Source organism: Chiroxiphia lanceolata, chromosome 20 (assembly GCF_009829145.1).
Source record: "Chiroxiphia lanceolata isolate bChiLan1 chromosome 20, bChiLan1.pri, whole genome shotgun sequence".
NCBI lineage: Eukaryota > Metazoa > Chordata > Aves > Passeriformes > Pipridae > Chiroxiphia > Chiroxiphia lanceolata.
The window spans coordinates 3,940,601-3,960,190 of record NC_045656.1 but is presented as its reverse complement, the minus strand read 5'-3'; the positions used below and the strand labels follow the sequence as shown (position 1 = coordinate 3,960,190).

The window sequence follows — 19,590 nt, the reverse complement described above, 5'->3', positions numbered from 1 at the left end:
ACATGCTGGAGTCACTGAAGAGACATTTTAAATGGCAGCACTGTGAGGTATCAGTTTTTAGGCTTAAAACCAGTCCCTGTCAGGCAAACAGGGACCATTTCTGTGTCCATTATTGCATTTGCAGGCTTGGGTTTCTCACAGTTTATATTTAGCAAACAAGTTGTTTTCTTAACAGTAAAGGCTGAGTGTTTTTAAGGGCTTATATTCTGGATCCAAATTGTCACCAGGAGATAGGATCAGTTTGCTGAGCAGTTCTGTGTTCCAGCCTACCCCTTGCACTTGGTTTTGCTGTGCATTCACTGATATATAAGTAGTTTGCTCTAAGGAGTCTCTCTTTTGAATAAGCCTGGACTGAGTTTGCTCGTGAGTAGTAAAATCTAAATTACCGCTTCATGTATTGTATGCAGAGGTAACATGGCCAGTACCATGAATGTGTCTCATAAAGAGAAATGCTCTGAAAGTTCCTTGTGAAGAGAGAATTTGGGAGGAAAAGGAGACAGCAATTCACTGTATTTTGGGTTCAATTCATAGCTCCTTGCCGGCCTGAATAAGAGCATAACAAGGACTAAAAGCTGTTTTGTTCCCAATCCACTGTGACCTATAAATAAAGCAGGGACTAAACCCCGGACTGAACACATCAGTCTGGCCTCAAGTATTTGTGTTAAGTTCAAGGCTACTCCTCTACACAACAGGTTCAAAAGTTTAACTGTTACTCAAACGTTGGGCTCATGTTTCACTGGGAAGTGGGTGTGTGTGCAAAGAAGCGGGATTTCCTGGAAAAATCTGGACCAGTGAATCAGTAGCATGGCAAACAGAGAGAAGCCTGGGGCAGGAATTGCTGCAGCTGCTGCAACACATCTCTTCAGAACCTGCCTCCGTGCAGGGCATGATGAAAACATTGGTATCGACTGGTATTGTAGCAAGGCTCAGCTTCTCCAGCTGAGATCAGAGCCCTGCTGGGTTTACACTAACCCTCCAGGATCTCCTGCACAGGGAAGGCTCCCCATCTTCCCTCAAGTCCAAATAGGATGGCAGTCCACGGTGCTAAACTGTCTTGCCCAGGATAGCAGAGCAAGCCCTAGAGCCAGAAATAGGAGCTGGTCCTGACTCCCATTCCCTGATACATGAAACCACAATGACTGTGATGTTCAAACCTCTCCATGTGTCTGTCTGTCATTCCTTAATAAATCCAGCAGTATTCCCACTGGGTCACTGACCACACATAAAGGTTTTGGTTGTGGCATGAAACACGGACAGTGATTGCTTGAACCAGGGAGAGGGGATGTATCTGTGGACTAAGTTGTTCACTGCAGGCTGACACCTGAACAAAGTGTTTTGGCTGGACTTTTGGGTAAGATTTGTGGTATGAATCAACCTTGACAGGAATGGCTGTGTTAAAACAGTCTCAGGAACTGCAGGAAATCCTTATGGATTCTTATGGTGGTGTTGACTCAGGCTTTTGGCAGGAAGGTGCTGTTTAAGACCTGGGTAAACCAGAATGACCTTGTTCCAAACTTTATTTGTATAAGCTTAAACTATTACTTAAACTGATAGTGTTCCCAGCTGGGAAATGGAGACATGCCTGGTCATTAATGGCAGCAGAGGGTCAAATGACCCCTGAGAGGTGGCCACTTCACACAACATGGACATAATTTCTTCAGAATTGGACTTCTTCCCTCGTTATTAGTGAGAAACGACATCAAAATAAAACTGCAAACAGAAGCAGCAGAAATGAATGATGAGAGCCTGTCTTGAATGCCAAAATAGTGATGGGGAGGGTTAAACCAAAATGAAAATTGCAATTTTATAACTTGTATTTCTAAAGAAATGAGCGTGAGAGATTTTTACTTTGCAAACTGCAAAGCCTGACCTAATTACAATCAGTTTAATATACCTGATGGAAAGCAGTCATGAGATCCACTGCTATGTCAGTGTTCAATCCTTGGAACAAACACAGGGATGTGAAATAGGAGGCAGGTCAGAATTGATTTGCCTTTTCTGAAATGCTGGCATGTTACTGGAAGACAATAAACATCAGAATTCTTTCTTGAAGAAAACAAGGACATATACTTGAGAATGGTTATTTCTATGTAAATTTGCTGCCAGAAGTTAAAATACTGTTTTCACTTCTTCCTTTTTCTGTTGTTGGCTTAAACAAGAGATTTAAATAATTCACTGATGGTTTAAAATGGCAAGCAAGAGATCATAATTTACATGATTTATTTTACATTTATAATTCTTAATTATTTTCTTAAATGTCATCAGATTCCTTGTGCTTGGCAGCATGCTACTTTTTGACAGTCAGCAGGACTGGAGTAGTCATTGATTTAAGTAATCTGGACATATATCTATTCAAAGTTCTGATTTTGTTCAAGTATTATTTGAAACCTTTTCTTTAAGAGATGCTGTGAGCTTTTAACTGATTCTTTTTGTTAAGTTACGTGTGATGAGATTCAGTTAAAATGCACAAAGGGATCATTAATGAGAGATGAAAATTTGGTTTTAGCTCCCCCAGCTTCCAAGATATTCATACTACCAGAGCTCATCCTCCCACAGGTTAGAGCTCATCATCCTGCAGCCTGATTTGGTGCATAGCTGGGAAAAGGGAAAACCAAGCTGGTTCCTTTTCCAAACCCCTGTTTAGTTCTCATCTCTTAATGAACCAGTCATCAAAATGAACTTGTTGAATAAACTGAAATGAAGAAATCGCTTTCCTTCTGCACCTGCAGGTGAAGCTGTGCTGGAAGGAGCTGGTTCAGCACTCCTGTGCTATTTCCAGCCACTTACTCAGTAACACCCACCAGTTCAGTGTTTTGACTTTCTCTGAAATTCCTGCAGCAAGCCCGAGCTCCTGGGATATTCTGTACCCGGTGCTGCTGGATTTCGTGGCGTGTGGGCTGCCCTTATTTCACATTTTATTTTAGATGGGGCTGTTTTTAAAAGGACAGATATACTCGGTTTAGAATAAAGAATTGCACTTTAAAAAATTGTTTTGTCGTTTAAACTGATAAATCCTTTCCTTTTGCCCACATTTTGCAAAACGTATCCTAAAACCTCATTTTGCAAAATGTATCCCGGTTGAAGCCTCCTGCCTCAAGTTGTGGCCGGAAATTGTTGATTATGAGGTATAGAAAGTGCTTGGCAACAAAGTGAATTTTTTTCCTGGAACAGTAAACTTGCAGTTCTTTGAGATATGCTCATATTTGTACCTGACACATTCTGGTGCCTTTGCGGGCCCAAAATTAGTGCAGTGCACAAAAGGGAAGGAAATCTGTCTGCAGACAGGGAGGGTTTGGATAGAAATTCCGAGATGAACAGAGCAGGGGGTATAATACACCCTGCACAAGGGCTGTATGGGAGCACAAGCAACAGTTCAAGGGCCAAATCCCTCAATGTGGGTGCAGTTATAGGTGTTAGATGAGGATTAGTCCCATAAGGGAAGCAAAATAGGTTAAGGTATTGTAAATCCAGCCATCACTGGGCTGGAGAGTTTTAACACAATATTTGCCTCTACTGGAAAACTATACAAGCACAATTCTTATATTATACACAGGTACTCTGGCATTAAATTTAATTTTAGCAGGAGCCCAAGGAAAAGCCTGGCTTTGGAGCAGCAGGCAGGGCTGTGGCTGGACAAAAGGGGTGGACAAAAGGGCTGATGGCTCAGACCTGTGGGGTCTGGGAGCTCCTCACTGCAGTGCTGGGTTTGCCTGAGCTCAGTGTGGGGCTGGGTAGGACTGGTTTGCTTTTCTGACAGGACTGTGAACTCCTCAGAGGAGGAGGAGGAAAGGGGGGAGGGAGAATGGAGGCAGTGAAAACACAGGTGGCTTCAGTTATATTTGGCTTTTTGAACAGATTAATCACTTTGCTGATTTACACCGGCCTGATTCTGTAGTTTAAAATTATTTCTTAAGGAAGCACTTTAATGAACCAAGTCAGAAGATGCTCTGTTGACATAAGCCTCGTTGTGAGGTAAAGAAAATATTTTTTTTTGGCAGTTTGGCAAATGGAGTGACTGCAGTTCTTCCATGACTTTGAGAAGCCAGTTAAACCCCTGTGACTGTTCTGGACTTTGAAACAAAGGCTCTTCTTAGCTTCATTTAACTTTGGGATTTACAATAATAAATTCTCATAACACTTTTTTCCAAGCAAATGCAGCAGCTGAAGTTGATATTAATGCTCCTATTGATAAGAGTCGTAGCATTATGTCAGTATTACTTTCTACTATGTCTTATTTTTAGCTTAAGACAACAGTGTTACATAACAGGGGAACATGATTAAAAACTAAGTATCCACTAATATGAAAAGCATCCAAAAAGCTACTTTGAAGTATGGAAAAGAGACTTTGCTGGTGGCTGGCTCATAAGAACAAAGAGATAATAGTTCTTCCACTGGTGCTGAACTTGTCTTAAGCGAAAGTAGCTTCTTGAAATCATGAGAACAAAATTCTTTTATTGTCAGCCTGAGATTCTGTATTATTATGCTGTATCAAAAGTGTTTAAAGTGTGCAAATGCCAACATGACTCCAGGCAGGAAAGGAAGAAAGGCCAGAGGCTGTTCATACACCTTTCAGTTTTATATGGAACATGTTTTTGAGACCAGGTAAAATTTCTGGTAATGTAAGGAGTGAATGGAAGGAGATTGGGAACGGAGCGAATGGAGAGAAGTGAAATTTCTATCCTTTTACTGTAGTATTGCTAAGTAATTAATAGAGGATTCATATAGTAATTTTAGTACTATCATTGCAAATTTTGTAAAGAATATTGCATGCAAAGCAGAGCTTTAAGAACCAAGTACTGAAGCCTGAAAACATCTTGTGCATTAATTAACAAGAATCAGAACTGTAGAAGTGTTAATATTTATTGTTTTCTTTCTCCCTTTACAGGTATAATTTGATTTAGAATTACAGCCTTGAAGTCCCTTTGTTTTAGCACAGGAAGTGCAGAGCAAGGAATCCTTCCCAACTCCTTGTCTCCCAGATTTCCAATTTAACTACTGATGATCCTTCCCACACTTCCCTTTTTTTTTGCTCCGTGTTCATGGATTGTTGGAGGGTTTTTTCATCAAAGGCAGATGTTTGACTGGCCAAGATTTGTACAGACTTCTTTATCTCTAGTGGGTTAAAATCAAACAGAAGATGTCCAGGAAAAGAGTGACTCTGGCCACTTCATGCATTTATTCTGTTTTTGGGGTGGGAGCTTCCCTCTGCCTAAGGTGGGTACCCATCAGTGATAGTGTAGGTGTATTTTAATCCCAGTTCCCTGTCTAAATTGCACCATAACTTTAAGAACTTCCAAATATTTACGTAATAACTGCCATAAACATCAGCATCCTGGGGTTAGTGCTTCAAAATGAAAGTTTTTCTTTTGTTGCTGGCAGAATTTGTCTCCCAGTGCTATCAATTAAGCCTGGCTCTAGTGAGTTCATGTACTTACCCTTCCCAAAAGGCTGAATATTGTCTCACTTTCCCTTACTGGAAGCACTGAGGGTGACAGTAAATCTCCTTGTGCAGGACTCTCTTCTGGGAAGTAAAGTCATTCTCAATACTTAATTAGACTATTTTTAATTTAAATCAGTGTTTATTCAAATTTTTAGTTAACCCCAACCTTAACATTCTCTGAAGTGATTAAAATACTGTGTTCACTTGCAGAACAGTTTTCCCTTTCAGTCTGGAGGTAGCAGGGCTGGGAAGAAAGAGGCCTCATAGGGAAAGGCCTCTGTTTTTGTTCTGTCAATACTTGTCTGTCATTACTCATAAGGAATGACTCCTTATCTGTCATGCTCTTATCTTAATTAAGAGGACTCTGGTGTATCAAAGGGAAGATTGCAGTGGTCAACTAATGGTTCTTCTGGGGATGAATGTTTCACTGTGGTAGAAAGGTCAAAACATAGGTTAAACAGACATTTAATCCCACAGTTTTCTTCCCAAATCCAAGCAGATGTCACAGCCCTTTTCTGCTGCAATTGTGTCAGAAGTAAGCAGGATCCTAAAATGTGAGACATTCACTTATCAGCTACACCAATAAAAATAAGCTTGGGCTAAAAACACTGGTAAAGGCCAAAGCAGATAAGCTGGTTAGAGAAATCATATCTTTGGGGCCTGGTAACTCTAATGCCTCTGTTCTCCTGACCTCCATGAGCTGCTCTGTGCTGGAGCAAATCTCAGCTACAAGAAGCAACTCTGTTCAGTGCTGTGCAGCTTCCTCCTTTGTCTGATGTTAGTGCAAGATGTTCTCATTTGCAAAGGAGGTGTTTTTTTTTCTTTTCTTTTTGCTTTCCCAGAGAAGAAGGAGGGAGCAGTTAATAGAACTGGAGCATGTTCATCTTCTTCTGCTCTGTGATTATGTGCTGGAACTGTAATTTCTTCTGCTATACCTTTTGGGGCAGAATTATATGGATACAACTGAGGAGAATGTTACCTGTGAGAGGAGTTATTTAGGTAAGAACCTCAAGAAATTTTTTTATAAAGTTGCAGTTTGTTTCTTAATTTAAAAGCTGTAGGAGAAGAGTCTGAACCTGCTTCTCAGCTCAAGCAAAAGCATGATCTGCATTCCAGGAAGTAGGAAGTTATATATGGCTTATTTGTCAGTAATAACGAAAAAGTAGATTTTATAGTTTAGAGTGTGTAAATTTTATTTGGTGCTATCACAAGGCTAAAGTACATTTCCACTGGATCCACACTGTGTTTTGTGGCTATTATCCAGGCAACGTGAAAGGAAGCATTTTAGATGGAAATTCAGGCTAAGGAGGCAAAAAGGATGTGGTGGCTAAAAATGTAGCATTTATTGAAGCTCACAGAATGAGAATCTTCCAGGCAGATATTTTCCAATTAAGTGTATAGTGAATCAGGTGCTCCAGTTGGTTTTCTTGAAGTTTTTTGGTAACAGAAGATTGCTCATGAAGTGCAGTGAACTCATAAAGATTGTTAGTCTGGATGATTGAGTCCCTTGTTACATATTTGTTCCACAAGATGTAGGCAAAGGCAAGAGACACAAATTGAATAATGGCTCATACATTTAGTTCTGCCTGCAAAGGTGAAGAAAAACTGTGGCAATCTGGTCTTGATTATTCAGTTACTAAATGTCATTCTAAAATCCTAAATATTTCCTAACAGCATTTGAAGTCATTAGCAGCTGCTACCTGAATGTTAATCGTGACTAATGTGGCCACAAACACCACAGAGAGATAGAGCAGATTCAACAAAGTACAGGTGCAGAATTTCTCAAACTTCCCTCCGAGTTCCCCCCCTCCCAGCCAGGATGGGCTGTGCATTCCAAGGCAAGAACAGCCTGGCAAGTGTGCATCAGGCTGGAGCTGAAAGGCGAGGAAAACACACACGGTGGGAGATGAGTCATCCCTGGACTTTTGTAAGAGCATCTTTTATGAGCGCGGGGTGAAGCGTTGACTCTGTAATCGGCCGTAACCGAAATTCACGCTGAATTTCACACGTGGTGACATCGCTCGAGCCGCTGCCCTCGGGTCAGTTTGGTCACCGCTTGGTTTGAGCCGCAGGTCAAACTGCTGCCCTGCAGCCCCGCAGCCCGGGTGTTCACGGCTCAGGCCAACTCGGTGTTTTAGCACTGCAGACGGGGTTCAAACCCGGCCTTGGTTCCAACACCGACAAACCTTAACCCCTCCCCAGCCTCTTACATAAATCTCTGTCCCTCTGCAGCTCCTTTGCAGTCATTACATTGTCTTTAGATCCCCTTGGAGTGGAATACTTCAGGTAGGTCCAGACATGCATTTATTGAGCTGTCTGTCTACCAGGATGATGTTAAATTTTACTCTTCTGATCTTTTCAGACCCTAAAATTTCTAAGTTTTGCAGCAATCCATATCTCAGTTGATGGCAAAATCTCATGATTTATGAATCTGCTTCCATCACAAGGGGTTAAAAATACCTACACCTCAAAATGCAGGCTAGTCTTATATGGTCACCATTAAATACTGACCAGTCTTATATGGTCACCATTAAATACTGCTGGTTGCAACCCTATTGCAGCCATTAAATACAAGCCTGCAAATACACACAAGCATATATTTTCTTTTGCTTACTTTATGTTCTCTGTGTGAGTCATGCACAGAGAGATACCAAAAGCAACTTATTTCTTTCTTCCTAAAATCAGTATTGTAAGATCTAGTCAACAAGGAATATTATTTCCATATTCAATTCTTTGACAGACTGTTGCTGTTTGCTATTCTGTGGCTTAATAAGCTTCTTTTCATTGCACATACAGAAATGGTTTGGTGTTAATCAGGATAATAAGATATTTTCAATTTATATGTTTCTGACATCTTGGTTCACTATTAATGCCCCTTCTGGTGGACTTTTCTGGGAAGGCTCTGGCAAAGCTCCAAAGCAGTTCATGGATGTGGCAGCCCCCACTATTAAAGGATATTTAGATATGTAAATACATTCAAGGGCATTTTGTAGTAAATACTTGGAAATCCTTTCTGGGAAAAGTGGAAGCTCTCACACACTCCTGTTGGGTTTCAGGTATGGCACGTTTGTTGGCCTGCTGAGTGTCAGCCAGCCAGTTTGGGCATCACCAAATGTGTTGGACTAGTGCCAAACATGAAAATAAAGAGGTTCTGACTTGCTGCTCGCACAGAAGGGTTTGACTGGATGGCACAGCCATGAGATCTCGTGCCCAAATGAACCACCAAGAGAACAGAGCTTCTGAAGGAGTGGAACAGGGAAGAAAAGCTAATTTTTATATTGTACCCCCGGGTAAGATGTGCAGGCAAACACTGCACTTTGTTCTGAGAAAGGAACTGCCTGACCGATAGAAAGGAACAAATAAGGAAAATAAATAATTGCCTATAAAGAAACGAGCTGTAATCTTGCCTAACAAAAGCTGACTTGTATTGTGCAGTGGTATTCTGTATTCCACACAGCAGGAGAGGATTGCCACAAAGTTTTGCAGGAATTTTTGGCACAGTGTTGTCTGGATGAACAGGAAAATTGTGGTTGGAGACCAGGACAAGCAGGCAGTTAAAGGCAGGTGGTTATCAAGGAATGATGGCTTTAGGAGCTGACAGAGGGAGGCAAAGTCTCAGGGGCCTTTTAGAAACCACTGCAGACTTGTGTCCAACAGTGAAACCCAGAGGGGATGGAAGGAGGCGACACTGAGATAAGGAAGAAAGGGATGTGAGGGCTGGTACCAGTGGCCAGGTAGCAGAGCAATAAAAATCATGACGTGGAAGTGATTGAAACTTTAATGAAGGGCAGAAAGGGAAGAAAAAGTTAAAGAGGAGTTTAGAACTGGTGGTTTGGTGTTTGTGAGGAACATTTTCTGTTTAATCCGACTGTGTCTTTGGAAAATTTAGAATTTGGAAATTGTGTTTCAAAAGAGCAGAGCTGAGTTCTTGCCTCAGCAGTTACAGTTAGAAACCTGCTTTTGGCTGTCTGTAAACATCTCGTCTGGCAGTAAATGTCAGCAGCTGAGAGCGAGATGGGATGTGCCTGGGAAAGTCCGAGGCCGTTGGGATCAAAAGGCATTTAACATATGTAAAGTGCGAGTTAAACCCTGCGAGGCCTTCCTTACCGGCTCTGAGATGCGGCTGGGCATCGAACATGGAAAACATTCCTGCTGAAGGATGGAGAGGAGGGAGAGGCCGGGCTTGGAGCGCCATCGAGCGGCAAAGCCGGGCAGCGCCTCGGCACCGCCACAGCCCGCGGGGACACGGCAAAGCCATTTTACTAGGAGGTTTTAATATGTGCTTCTGATTGCCTTTTCTCCACGGCTGTGGGCGGAGATAAAGTTTTTAATCTCTACAAAGCTGTGCTGATTCAGCGTCCTCGTGAGGGATCGTGATCCTTCAGCACCCTCGCGAGGGGAAGCGGAGGGGCAGGGACCGAGCGGTGACAGGACTCGAGGGAACGGCGGGAGCTGAGTCGGGGGGGTTTAGGTTGGATATCAGGGAAAAGTGTTTTACCCGGGGGGTGGTCGGGCACTGGAACAGGCTCCCCAGGACAGTGGGCACAGCACCAAGCCTGACAGAGTTCAGTAAGTGTTTGGACAACGCTCTCAGGGACAGGGGGCATTGTTGGGGTGTCTGTGCAGGGTTGGACTCGATGATCCTGAGGGGTCCCTTCAACTCAGCATATTCTATGATTCTTTATTGCTCCCAAGCACAGTCAACTCTTGACTTCATTGGTTTAATGCTGCAGTGGGATGCATGGATAACATGCCATGTACTCAGTGAGGGGTCTATAGCAGAGAAAAAGGCAATTCAATACTAGTGATAGTATTGAATAGAGCACAGATTGGTTCCTGGTAGCAAGCTGAACACTTTGAAATGTTTTCAGACACAAGCTGACTTACGTGGAGCTCCCTTGAGCAGGAGTGGGGAGAGATGCCCATGATCTGTATCTAATCCTCCCTTAAAAAGTTGAGAGCTAAGATGTTAAAATAAAAAAAATTCCTCTTGAAATAAAAGTAATATTGACTTACCCATGATTAAAATAAAGTTGCCTTCTGGTTCATGAAGAACTAGATCTTCACAAAATGAAGACAGAATGAAATACTGCACTGTTAAACTCACAGAAGCAAAGGGGTCTGGATTTACAAAATGGCCAAGAATACTAAGTGCTAGTTTGCTTTTCAGTTTAGTCCAAAGTGTGAAATACATGGTTCTTAAAAAAGCCCCAACCACAGAGTCTTGTCTTCATGCCTGAGTCATGAACCATAAGCAGTACTCATTCCAGTTAGCTGCCTCACTCTTTAACTCTTTGAGTTTACTGTTAATTTTCACTTTAAACTTTTTTAACAGGGTGCAAAAAATAAATTACTTTCTCAAGTTGGTAATCCACAAAATGGCTCAAAAGACATGTGACTGAACACTTTAATAAATGTGAGTGGCCAGAAGAAAGGCAGCAAATAAAGGTACCTACATGCACCAAAAGGGCAAGAACACCCTCCTGTGCCCTCTGTTCTTCACCTTTTGGACTTGTTTTTGAGGGGAGTAAGGGGAAAAAAATCCCTTTGCACGATTCAGAACTGTGGAATGTGCACAGTTCCAGAAGGGGTGAGGAAAAGTGTTGGTTTCCATCTCCTTTTCTCTGCTTACTGGAGCATTCTGGGTTGATGTTGGTTTTGTTTTGTATTTCCCCCTAAAAATGCCAAACAGAACCCAGCACATAGTCCGGAGTATGAGTCTGCTGCTGATTTGACCTAAAAATTCAGGAACTTACTGGGAAGGATTTTGTTGTGGGGATAGATGTGGCCAGTGCAAAGCCCATGGGCGATAACAGTGAGCAGGGACTGGTCAGGTGGCAGGGCCAAGGCTACAGGGCTCTATTTTAAAGGCCAGGGGCTGTGGATGGTGAGAATCAGGTGCAGAGAAAGCAAATGACTTGTCCAGAGTTGCACAAGTGTGTGGTAAAGGAGAGCTCAAGTCAAAACCCAGGTACCTGGTCTAGCAAACAAGCATCTCTTTATTTCTTTCTCTCTCTTCTCTAGAAAGACTGTTTTTAGCTCTGTCAACTCACTGAGAACTTAAAAAAGGTTATAGTTATTTTTGCACGTGCAGTTCCTGTGAGATCACTGCAGAGTTGTGTACTTTCATTTCTCAGGTGCACAACAGGTTACTTGGCTTTTGTTTGCATTTACTTTCCCTTGTCTTCAAGGCATTGCTCTTCAGCACTTCTGCCAAAGCACAGGACTGCAGCTCCTTTCTTCATAAGTTCTTCTGACTGCAGGAACATTTCATTTCAGCTCTGAGGGCCGGAAATGACCGTAGTGATTGAAGTTCCTCAAAGCCCCGCACAAAACCGGCGTGTGGGTTGGTGCACTGGGGAAACACTTCATCATCCCTGCTGGGTGAGGGCAACATGCAGCCCCCCTGTGCACACGAGGACACAGGCTTGCAGCTCCAGGTACTGCTGGAGGGACAGAACTACGGAGCTGCTGCAGGAGATGGGACACGATGTCCAGCTGTGCCCGCGCCCAGGAACAGCCCGGCAGCGAGGGATCGCCTGGTAGTCGCCGTGCTGTGCTTTGGGAATTTAATAAATTTCATGGATTGGTTCATTGTGCCAGGTGAGAGCCTATTTTCTTCCTCTAAGGAAAAAGAAATGGAAGTTCTGAACAGCTCTACTTACCCTACAAATGTTTCTAAAGTAATAATATGCTTTATGTCTTTTAATTTTTCCTCACTTATCTGCCTTAGCCTGTCGATCATACTCTTAATAAAACTTCCCTTTATGAATCTGGAAGCACCTAGGAATAATGTATTAGTTAGTAATGATTTGTAGAATATTTATAGAGATCATATAATATTTTACAATCTAAGTCTCTTATGAACAGACTTTAGCAAAGTCTGTTTTTGTGTCTGGACTCTACAGAAGATTGACTAAGGAACTTCCCTTTACTGTGTAGAGCAGTTTACCAGGCCTTCTTTGGATCTGGTAGATTCCATATGGCACTCCTTTATCTGGAGAATACTGATGCCATTCCCTCCATTAAAAGTTCAAAAACTATATTATCTTTGTGCCAATAAAAGATAACTCTGTTATGTTAACTTTTGGCTTTCTTAACTTCCTCGTGAGCTGCTGGCAATCGTGTGCTTCCTGCAATGAGGAGTAACATGATTGTGTAAAGAGAACAGAGACCCACTTCCCTAAGCACCCCCTACCAAATGTACAGCTTGTCTAAAAAATAATCTCCTTCCTCCAAAATGTGATTTTTTAACTTTTTTTTTTTTCCTAGTGGTGAACAACAAAGAGTTGCTTCTAGTAAACTGGTGTGGAATCTATGGGTTTTTTCTCACAATGTAATCTGTGGTCTGTGTAAATTCTTCTGTTTAGCATCACTCCTAAGGATCTACCATGCTGCCAGGGATCTGGCTTAGAAATCAGTAGGAAACACTTGTTGTGAGCTTGCTATATGTTGCTTCTGAGTGGTCTGGAAATGAGAAATATTTTAAAACCTTGAAAAAACACAAAAGGTCAATTGTTAAATTTGGAATGAATCCCTAGTGACAATGCACAAAATAATTATTCTACTACTTAGACCATTCAGAAATTCAAGACACTCAGTCAGTATCTTTCAAAATGGAGAGGGAGGGGGTTTAGGAGTTTGAGCTTTTTTATTTTGAGTACTTCTTAACCACACCAGTAAGAGGGAAGGAAGTGAGTAGGAGTGGATGAAAACATCTTCAGGCAAGAGCTGGGATGTGTGGAGGGGATGCACTTGGGAGGGTTAAGTGCAAGCAGCCATTTGGCTCATTCCAGGCTTTGAACGAGTCTTTGTATGTGCCAGGAGTTTAAAATTTCCTCAGCATTGCTCTTGTGAGAGAGGTACCTTCAAGAGCAGAGGCCAGGCCTTTGAAACATGTCCTTTAACTACACGAGATGACTAAACCACTAAAAGTTAGTTCTGTGACCTCCTGGGCCATGGGGGCCATCTGTAAACTGCAGTTTATATCCCAGCACCAGACTGTTCACCTGCTAGAATTCAATGTCACTGCAGAATTCTTCCAGCAGTACTTTTGAGTTTGGCTGTCCAGGCAGGAGCATGTTGTTTGACAGCAAAGAGGAGCAGGGCAGGTGTGGGGATCTGATTAGAAAGAAGCTGGTGGCAGTTGTGAAGTTGTGGTTTCCAGGCAGTTTTGCTCACAGGCTTTGACAGAATTTACATCAACAATCACACAGAAAACAAGCTCTTCCACTGAACTGTGCTGGAATTGAGTCTCCAGTTTTTAAAACCAGTGATCATGCAGACCTTTCCCCTCTGATCTGTGACCCTGTTCCAAGCTGTTCAAATCAATGCTTTGCCAATAACTGCTCAGGTCAGTTATTCCAGTTCTGTGGAAGGAATAGCAATTTAATGGTGCTCAGTGTGAAAGTCAGTTTGAGATGAAGCTGTGGTTCAGGTCAAGTCTTGTGTTAGCTCTGATTTAAATACTCTGTGAGTCCAAACCTGAATTCCTGTAATTCCTGTAATCCTGTTCAGGTCAAGTCTTGTGTTATCTCTGATTTAAATACTCTGTGAGTCCAAACCTGAATTCCTGTAATCCAGTATTTCTATGTGCTGATCACTGGCTGCCAGAAAGGAAAGATACAATTGATTGTCCTGTTTTAATGATGCAAAACGACTGAATGAAATCACTGACTTACTTTTGAGACCTTTAGAAAAACCCTAAATATGTTCAAGAGTCATTGAGAAACAGCTGTAAAACCTCTGGAGCTGCCATTAGGCTGGACCTTGTTCTGTGCGACTTCAAGTCACATCAGTAAACAGTGAGTGGACTGATGCTGCAGCCACGGGGACAGGGGGGAGCATGGATTTAGCTTTACAATAACTGGCCTCAAAATGCTTTCAAGAACTGCAGCGGTGTAGTTTTATGGCACAACATGGAAAACACACTGTGGGAGCAGAGGGGCCTCTTGCTGACCTCACCCAGCTCCGTTGTGCTGCAGATGAGCTGCTGTGAGCACAGCAGGCGAGTTACCCAGAACTTGTTCTCTTACGTGGTCACGGCTTCTTCCTCTTAACAGTGTTATGATTTTATCTATTTTGACAAAACTAAAGCAGCGTGAGAAGAGATGCCTTTTTAAAATGATATCTTTCAATACTGGAGTACAGGTGTGCTTATTCCAAGCAGTATCTTCTGTTATTTTTAATTGTTTTTCAGCAGAAATGCAAGGTAGGTGAAATGCAGATCTGCAGCCTTGGCAGGACGTAGAGCTAAAAATGACCTTTTTTGTCTCAACACCCACGAGGTGTCAAACTTCACCACTGCTTTGTCCTACATTGTGTCCAACTTTGAACACTAAACTTTTTAGGTACTAATGGTGCAAAAGAAACAGAACAGTTGTGGTTGAAACAGTGACTCTCATCAGATCTATACAGTGGAAGATCATTAATTATATCTATAGTGATAAGAATTTTTAATTCTCTGTGCATCTGTGCTTGTGGGACAATAATGGTTTACAATCTAAACTAGAAGCTAAAGGTGCTGCAGTTCTTGCAAGCCCTGTTTTTGGGTTGGCAATTACAAGGAATGAGCAGAATACTCTGCTGCCATTCAGTGTCTGCCTCTGTTGCAGGGATCCTGTTGGATATACAGAAATACTTTGGGCTCAGCGATGGGAAGACAGGTCTGCTGCAGACAGGTAATGAAACCTCTTCAGTTCAGGGAGTTCTGTCTGCTTTGCCTCTCCATTGTCTGCTCCTAAAACACAGCCAAGTTACTTAGTTCTCTAGTTCCTCCTCGTGTGTGGTGTTGCTCACTTCCACTTGTGGGCAGGCTGGCTATGATGCAAAACTCAAAGTCAGGCCAGAATAGAGTCCTTCAAAAATCCCACAGCATGTGAACCACAAAGATGAAGGATTTCTCAAGAAATACAGAACCTGAATAATTCACACACATTTTATTTTTGTATGGGTATTTTGAACCTGCATTTAGCTTTTTCTCAAATATCAATCTCCCTCCTAGTTCTACAAACTCAGCCTGCCTTTAACCTCTGCCCTAAAAATAACCTGAGTTTATCTGAGGGATGAGCAGCACGTATGATAAAAATAATCTGAGCAATATTTTGTTTGCTGGTTCTTGGATTTCCAGTGTTCACCTTGTGTTACATGCTGGCTGCCCCCATCTTTGGATACCTCGGAGACCGCTACAACAGGAAAATCATCCTTGGAGCTGGGATTCTCTTCTGGTCTGGTGTCACCTTGGGCAGTTCCTTCATCACTGAGTCTGTATGTTGCTTTTTTAGAGGGTACTGTGAAAATAATCTGCTTACACCTTGCAGGAGCTGATAGAGTTCCTCTCTAACCACGTTTGGAAAAGTATCAGTGAGCACTCATTCCCCAAGCCTGGACTAAATGTGCTCCATGCAGGAATGCTTTATGGGAAGCTGGAGACCAGCCTAGGCAGTGGAGAAGCCACACATTACTGTTGCAATTGATGGGATCTCATTTTTGTTTTGAACATTTGTTGTTTGTGACCTTACAGTGTGGCAGCTTGTTGGGCAAGCATGTGCTCTATCCACCCTATCCCGAAATTCCCTCTGGGTGTCACTGTGGGAAGTCAGTGCTGTGCAGAAAGCCCAGCAGTGAGATGGGAGGGGAGCAGGTGTGAGTGGAGGGAATACAGACACAGGCAAAAGGCAGTCCAACTGATTTCCTCTGCTAAATTTGATCCACCAAAAGGCACCTCTTTAACAGTAAGCTTTCTTTCTGGCATGGACTCTTTTGCACTATAACTTGTCTTTCCCCTGCAGCATTACAGGATATTTGTTCTCTCACGAGGCCTGGTTGGCATTGGCACAGCCAGTTACTCCACCATAGCACCCACCATCATTGCAGACCTGTTTGAGGAAGGAAAAAGGACCACAGTGTTATCTATCTTCTATATCTTCATTCCAGTGGGAAGGTTGGTTTTCTTGCTAGTAATTGACTGGCCTTTTGAAATTCTGTCTGACCATGCCTGCAATTCAATACACCCAAGCCTCAATTGGATATATTTTGATGTATATCTGCCTTGGCTCTTGCAAAGGGATTTGTCACTTCCTTAGCAAGTTTGCATGGAGCTGATTAGGTTTATTTCTGTACTTACCTTGAAGAAAAATTCACTTTTTCCCCCCAACATTTTTAGGGAGAATCTAAACTGTGGCTTTGAATAAAATATTGAATCAATTCTAAAAGAAATGTGTGCATGGGGGTATGTAATGTATTTCTGGGTTTTGGAACACAAAAGCTTTTAGATGTTTGTTTATTTGACAAATTTTTCAAGAACCCTCCATTAAATGTCTCCCAGTGAAGAACTGGTACTTCCCTCTCCTCTTTTAGTTAAATTCCCACTGTGTCAAGAAGAGGAGAAGGGCCTTTTAAGTAGTTTAGAGACATACTCTGTACTAGAGCAGGCAGCCAAGGCTGGGCCCAGAAGGCAGATTAAAACTAAAGAAATTCCTGCAGGACATAATTCCTGTGGCAAGCACAGAAAGGACTGAATAATAAACTGCTTTATGGGCTGTTTGATCTGGGTTTGCAGTGTCATTCTACAGAATATGGACTCCGAGGGGGAATCTGGGACATTATTGCCACTGTCTCAAGTCTGGCAAGCAGACTAGCACAGACCATGAGGGTTGTTTCTGTGTATCCCTTTTGAAAACTATGGCAGAACACTTCTCTGTGCTCTCATTAAGACACGTCATTTCAGCCCTCCAGAGTTCATTGGTGCTTTCTGCTTCTTCCTTTCTGTTGCTCACAGTGGCTGTGGTTACATGCTGGCAGCTGGCATGGCACAGAGCACAGGGGACTGGCACTGGGCATTCAGGGTGAGTCACTCCCTTTCATTCACTGACACAGCAGAATCCTCACTGGGGTTTGGATTCCTTACATCCATTGTGTTAAAAGAGGGGAGCAGTGCAAGGGCTTCCTACTGCCTGACTGGTCATGAATGTGGTGTTTAAGAGAACTCTTCCTGAAGGACAAGTGGCAGATTCCTGCCTGGTTCTGGTAGGTGGAGGTGAAACTGTACAGCAGCCAGGGCAGGTGCTGATGTTCCCCTTACCTGAGGACATTTGGAATGGTTGTCACTGCACTGAGACCTCCTCAAACAGAGGAATCTGAAGGTAAAAATATCATTATACTGGTAGCACCAGTTTCCTTCAGTGCTGTTGGGAACAACTTCTAATATTTGAAGGTTTCAAGAAAATAACTCTTCTGTTCTGATCATGTCATCATGATGTCTCTCCATACTGAGCACCCAGTGCTTTGGAAGCACTTTGTCAGATCCTCCTGCCTTGTGTACAAAGTTAACTGGCACATGCAGGTGAATGGGGCAGAATGTTTACTGGATGTTGTTCAGGTAACACTGGTGACTGCATCACTGTGTTTGTGGCCAGAGCACCACAGTACAGTTTTCTTTCTTCACATGTTTTCTTCAAAATCAGATGAAGCAACCATGCACCTGTAGGATGGGGAGGGAGGATTTATCATCATTCCTCCAAAGTCACCACAAATCACCAACGTCGCTCCTCTTCTTTACAAATGCGACCTAAACCATATCTATATGAAAACAGGCATCCTTGACCCAACCAACCTTGTGTCTACAGGTAACTCCTTGCATGGGAGGTCTAGCACTGGTCCTCCTGATTCTCCTGGTCCCTCCCAGGATCCAGAGAAGGACAGCGAGACACAGAGCACTGAGCATCTCCGGCACAAGACGAGGAGCAGATGAGACAGCAGGTGTACCCAGAACTGCCAAGACTACTTGGTGTCAAGATGTTGGATCCCTTGCCAAGAAGTAAGTGAGTGGTTTGAGCAACAAAGGTTCCCTACACTGAGTGACCATTCCATTTCAAGAAATATGTCCATGAAATCCTGCCCCGCTCCTTAGTGTCTCGTGCTGTTTGCAAGGTGATGGAAACACCCTTAATAAAAATCTTTCTTCCACTCTTTTACAGGAATGCTACAAAAGAAATCAGAGATTTCTTTGCATCTTCTATCCTCCCATTTGGAGGAGGGGGAAGGAGGCAAAGTTGTGGCACTGTGCTCCTATTGAAATCCAGCTCTACTTTCTACTAAGTTTCCCCTTCCCTCTTGCTTTAGCCCTCGGGGTGAGCTGGTTCGCTTAAAGTGCGTTATTTGCAGGTGTAAATTTATCTGTAACTCTCAGTGCCCGAGGAAGGTGGGATCAGCACGTCTCAGGCAGTCTCTGTGTGGTCTTTGAGAGGCTGCTGTGCCTCTGACACACGAGGTGAAAGTGCTGTGCCCCGACACGCTTTATAAAGTGGTTCCCCACGTGTTTTGAGCAGCTGAGCGTGGCTGGCAGACGACCTCTTCCTTTAACCGCACAGAAATTAAAGAAAACACCAGCTGAGCTGCAGCACGGAGTAAATGCGGAGTGCAGCAGGTTTTTTACCCTGCGGCCAGCCGGTGGGAGCGGGGCAGGAGGAGCAGCCGAAGCCGGGCTGGGAACAGCAGGGGCCGCTGTGCAGCTGCGCCAGCCCCGGCTACGCGCTGCGAGCCCGCGGGATGCTCCCGATCCCGGCACACCTGCTTTCCTGGGACCTTCTCTGTCTTGGGAGCGTTCGTCCGGAGAAGGGCAGCAAGACTGGTGAAGGGACTCGAGCACAAGTGCTATGAGGAGAGGCTGAGGGAGCTGGGGTTGTTGAGCCTGAAGAAGAGGAGGCTCAAGGGAGACCTCCTCACTCTCTATAACTACCTGACAGGAGGTTGTAGCCAGGTGGGAGTTGGTCTCTTCTCCCAGGCAATGATCAGTAAGACAAGAGGGCTCGGTATTAAACTCTGCCAGGGGAGGTTTAGGTTGAATATTAGGAAGAAATTCTTTACAGAGAGGGTGATCAGGCATTGGAACGGGCTGCCCAGGGAGGGGGTGGAGTCACCGTCCCTGCAGTGTTCAAGGTGAGACTGGATGTGGCATCAGCGCCATGGGCTGGGAACCACGGCAGGGTTGGATCAAGGGTTGGACTTGATGATCTCAGAGGTCTTTTCCAACCCAGCTGATTATATCATTCCATGATTCTTCTTCCAGAGGCTCCAGCATTCTCTAACTGACAGTTAGATTTCCATCCTGTTTGCATCCAGAACAGCAAGTGCCCCAGAGATCCAGTTTG

General features: G+C 43.4%; 1 protein-coding gene across 12 annotated transcripts in view; it reads left to right on the top strand.

Moving 5' to 3' along the window:
* SPNS3 (sphingolipid transporter 3 (putative)) overlaps positions 1-19,590 on the top strand; it is a 47,245-nt gene that overhangs the window by 2,761 nt on the left and 24,894 nt on the right. For 7 of the 12 annotated variants that reach the window (XR_004360515.1, XR_004360513.1, XR_004360514.1 and 4 more), the window contains exons 1-7: positions 10,777-10,888; positions 11,720-12,043; positions 15,055-15,120; positions 15,570-15,706; positions 16,231-16,382; positions 17,220-17,286; positions 18,067-18,257. Coding sequence is in view for 9 of the 12 variants with exons in the window: in XM_032707786.1 (XP_032563677.1) it covers positions 11,836-12,043; positions 15,055-15,120; positions 15,570-15,706; positions 16,231-16,382; positions 17,220-17,286; positions 18,067-18,257 (821 nt within the window). In the remaining 3 variants the exon portion in view is untranslated. Of the gene's footprint in view, positions 1-4,885; positions 6,440-8,496; positions 8,731-10,776; positions 10,889-11,719; positions 12,044-15,054; positions 15,121-15,569; positions 15,707-16,230; positions 16,383-17,219; positions 17,287-18,066; positions 18,258-19,590 lie in introns of those variants that run through there. The other 5 variants (XM_032707789.1, XM_032707788.1, XM_032707792.1 and 2 more) reach the window with 5 other exon arrangements.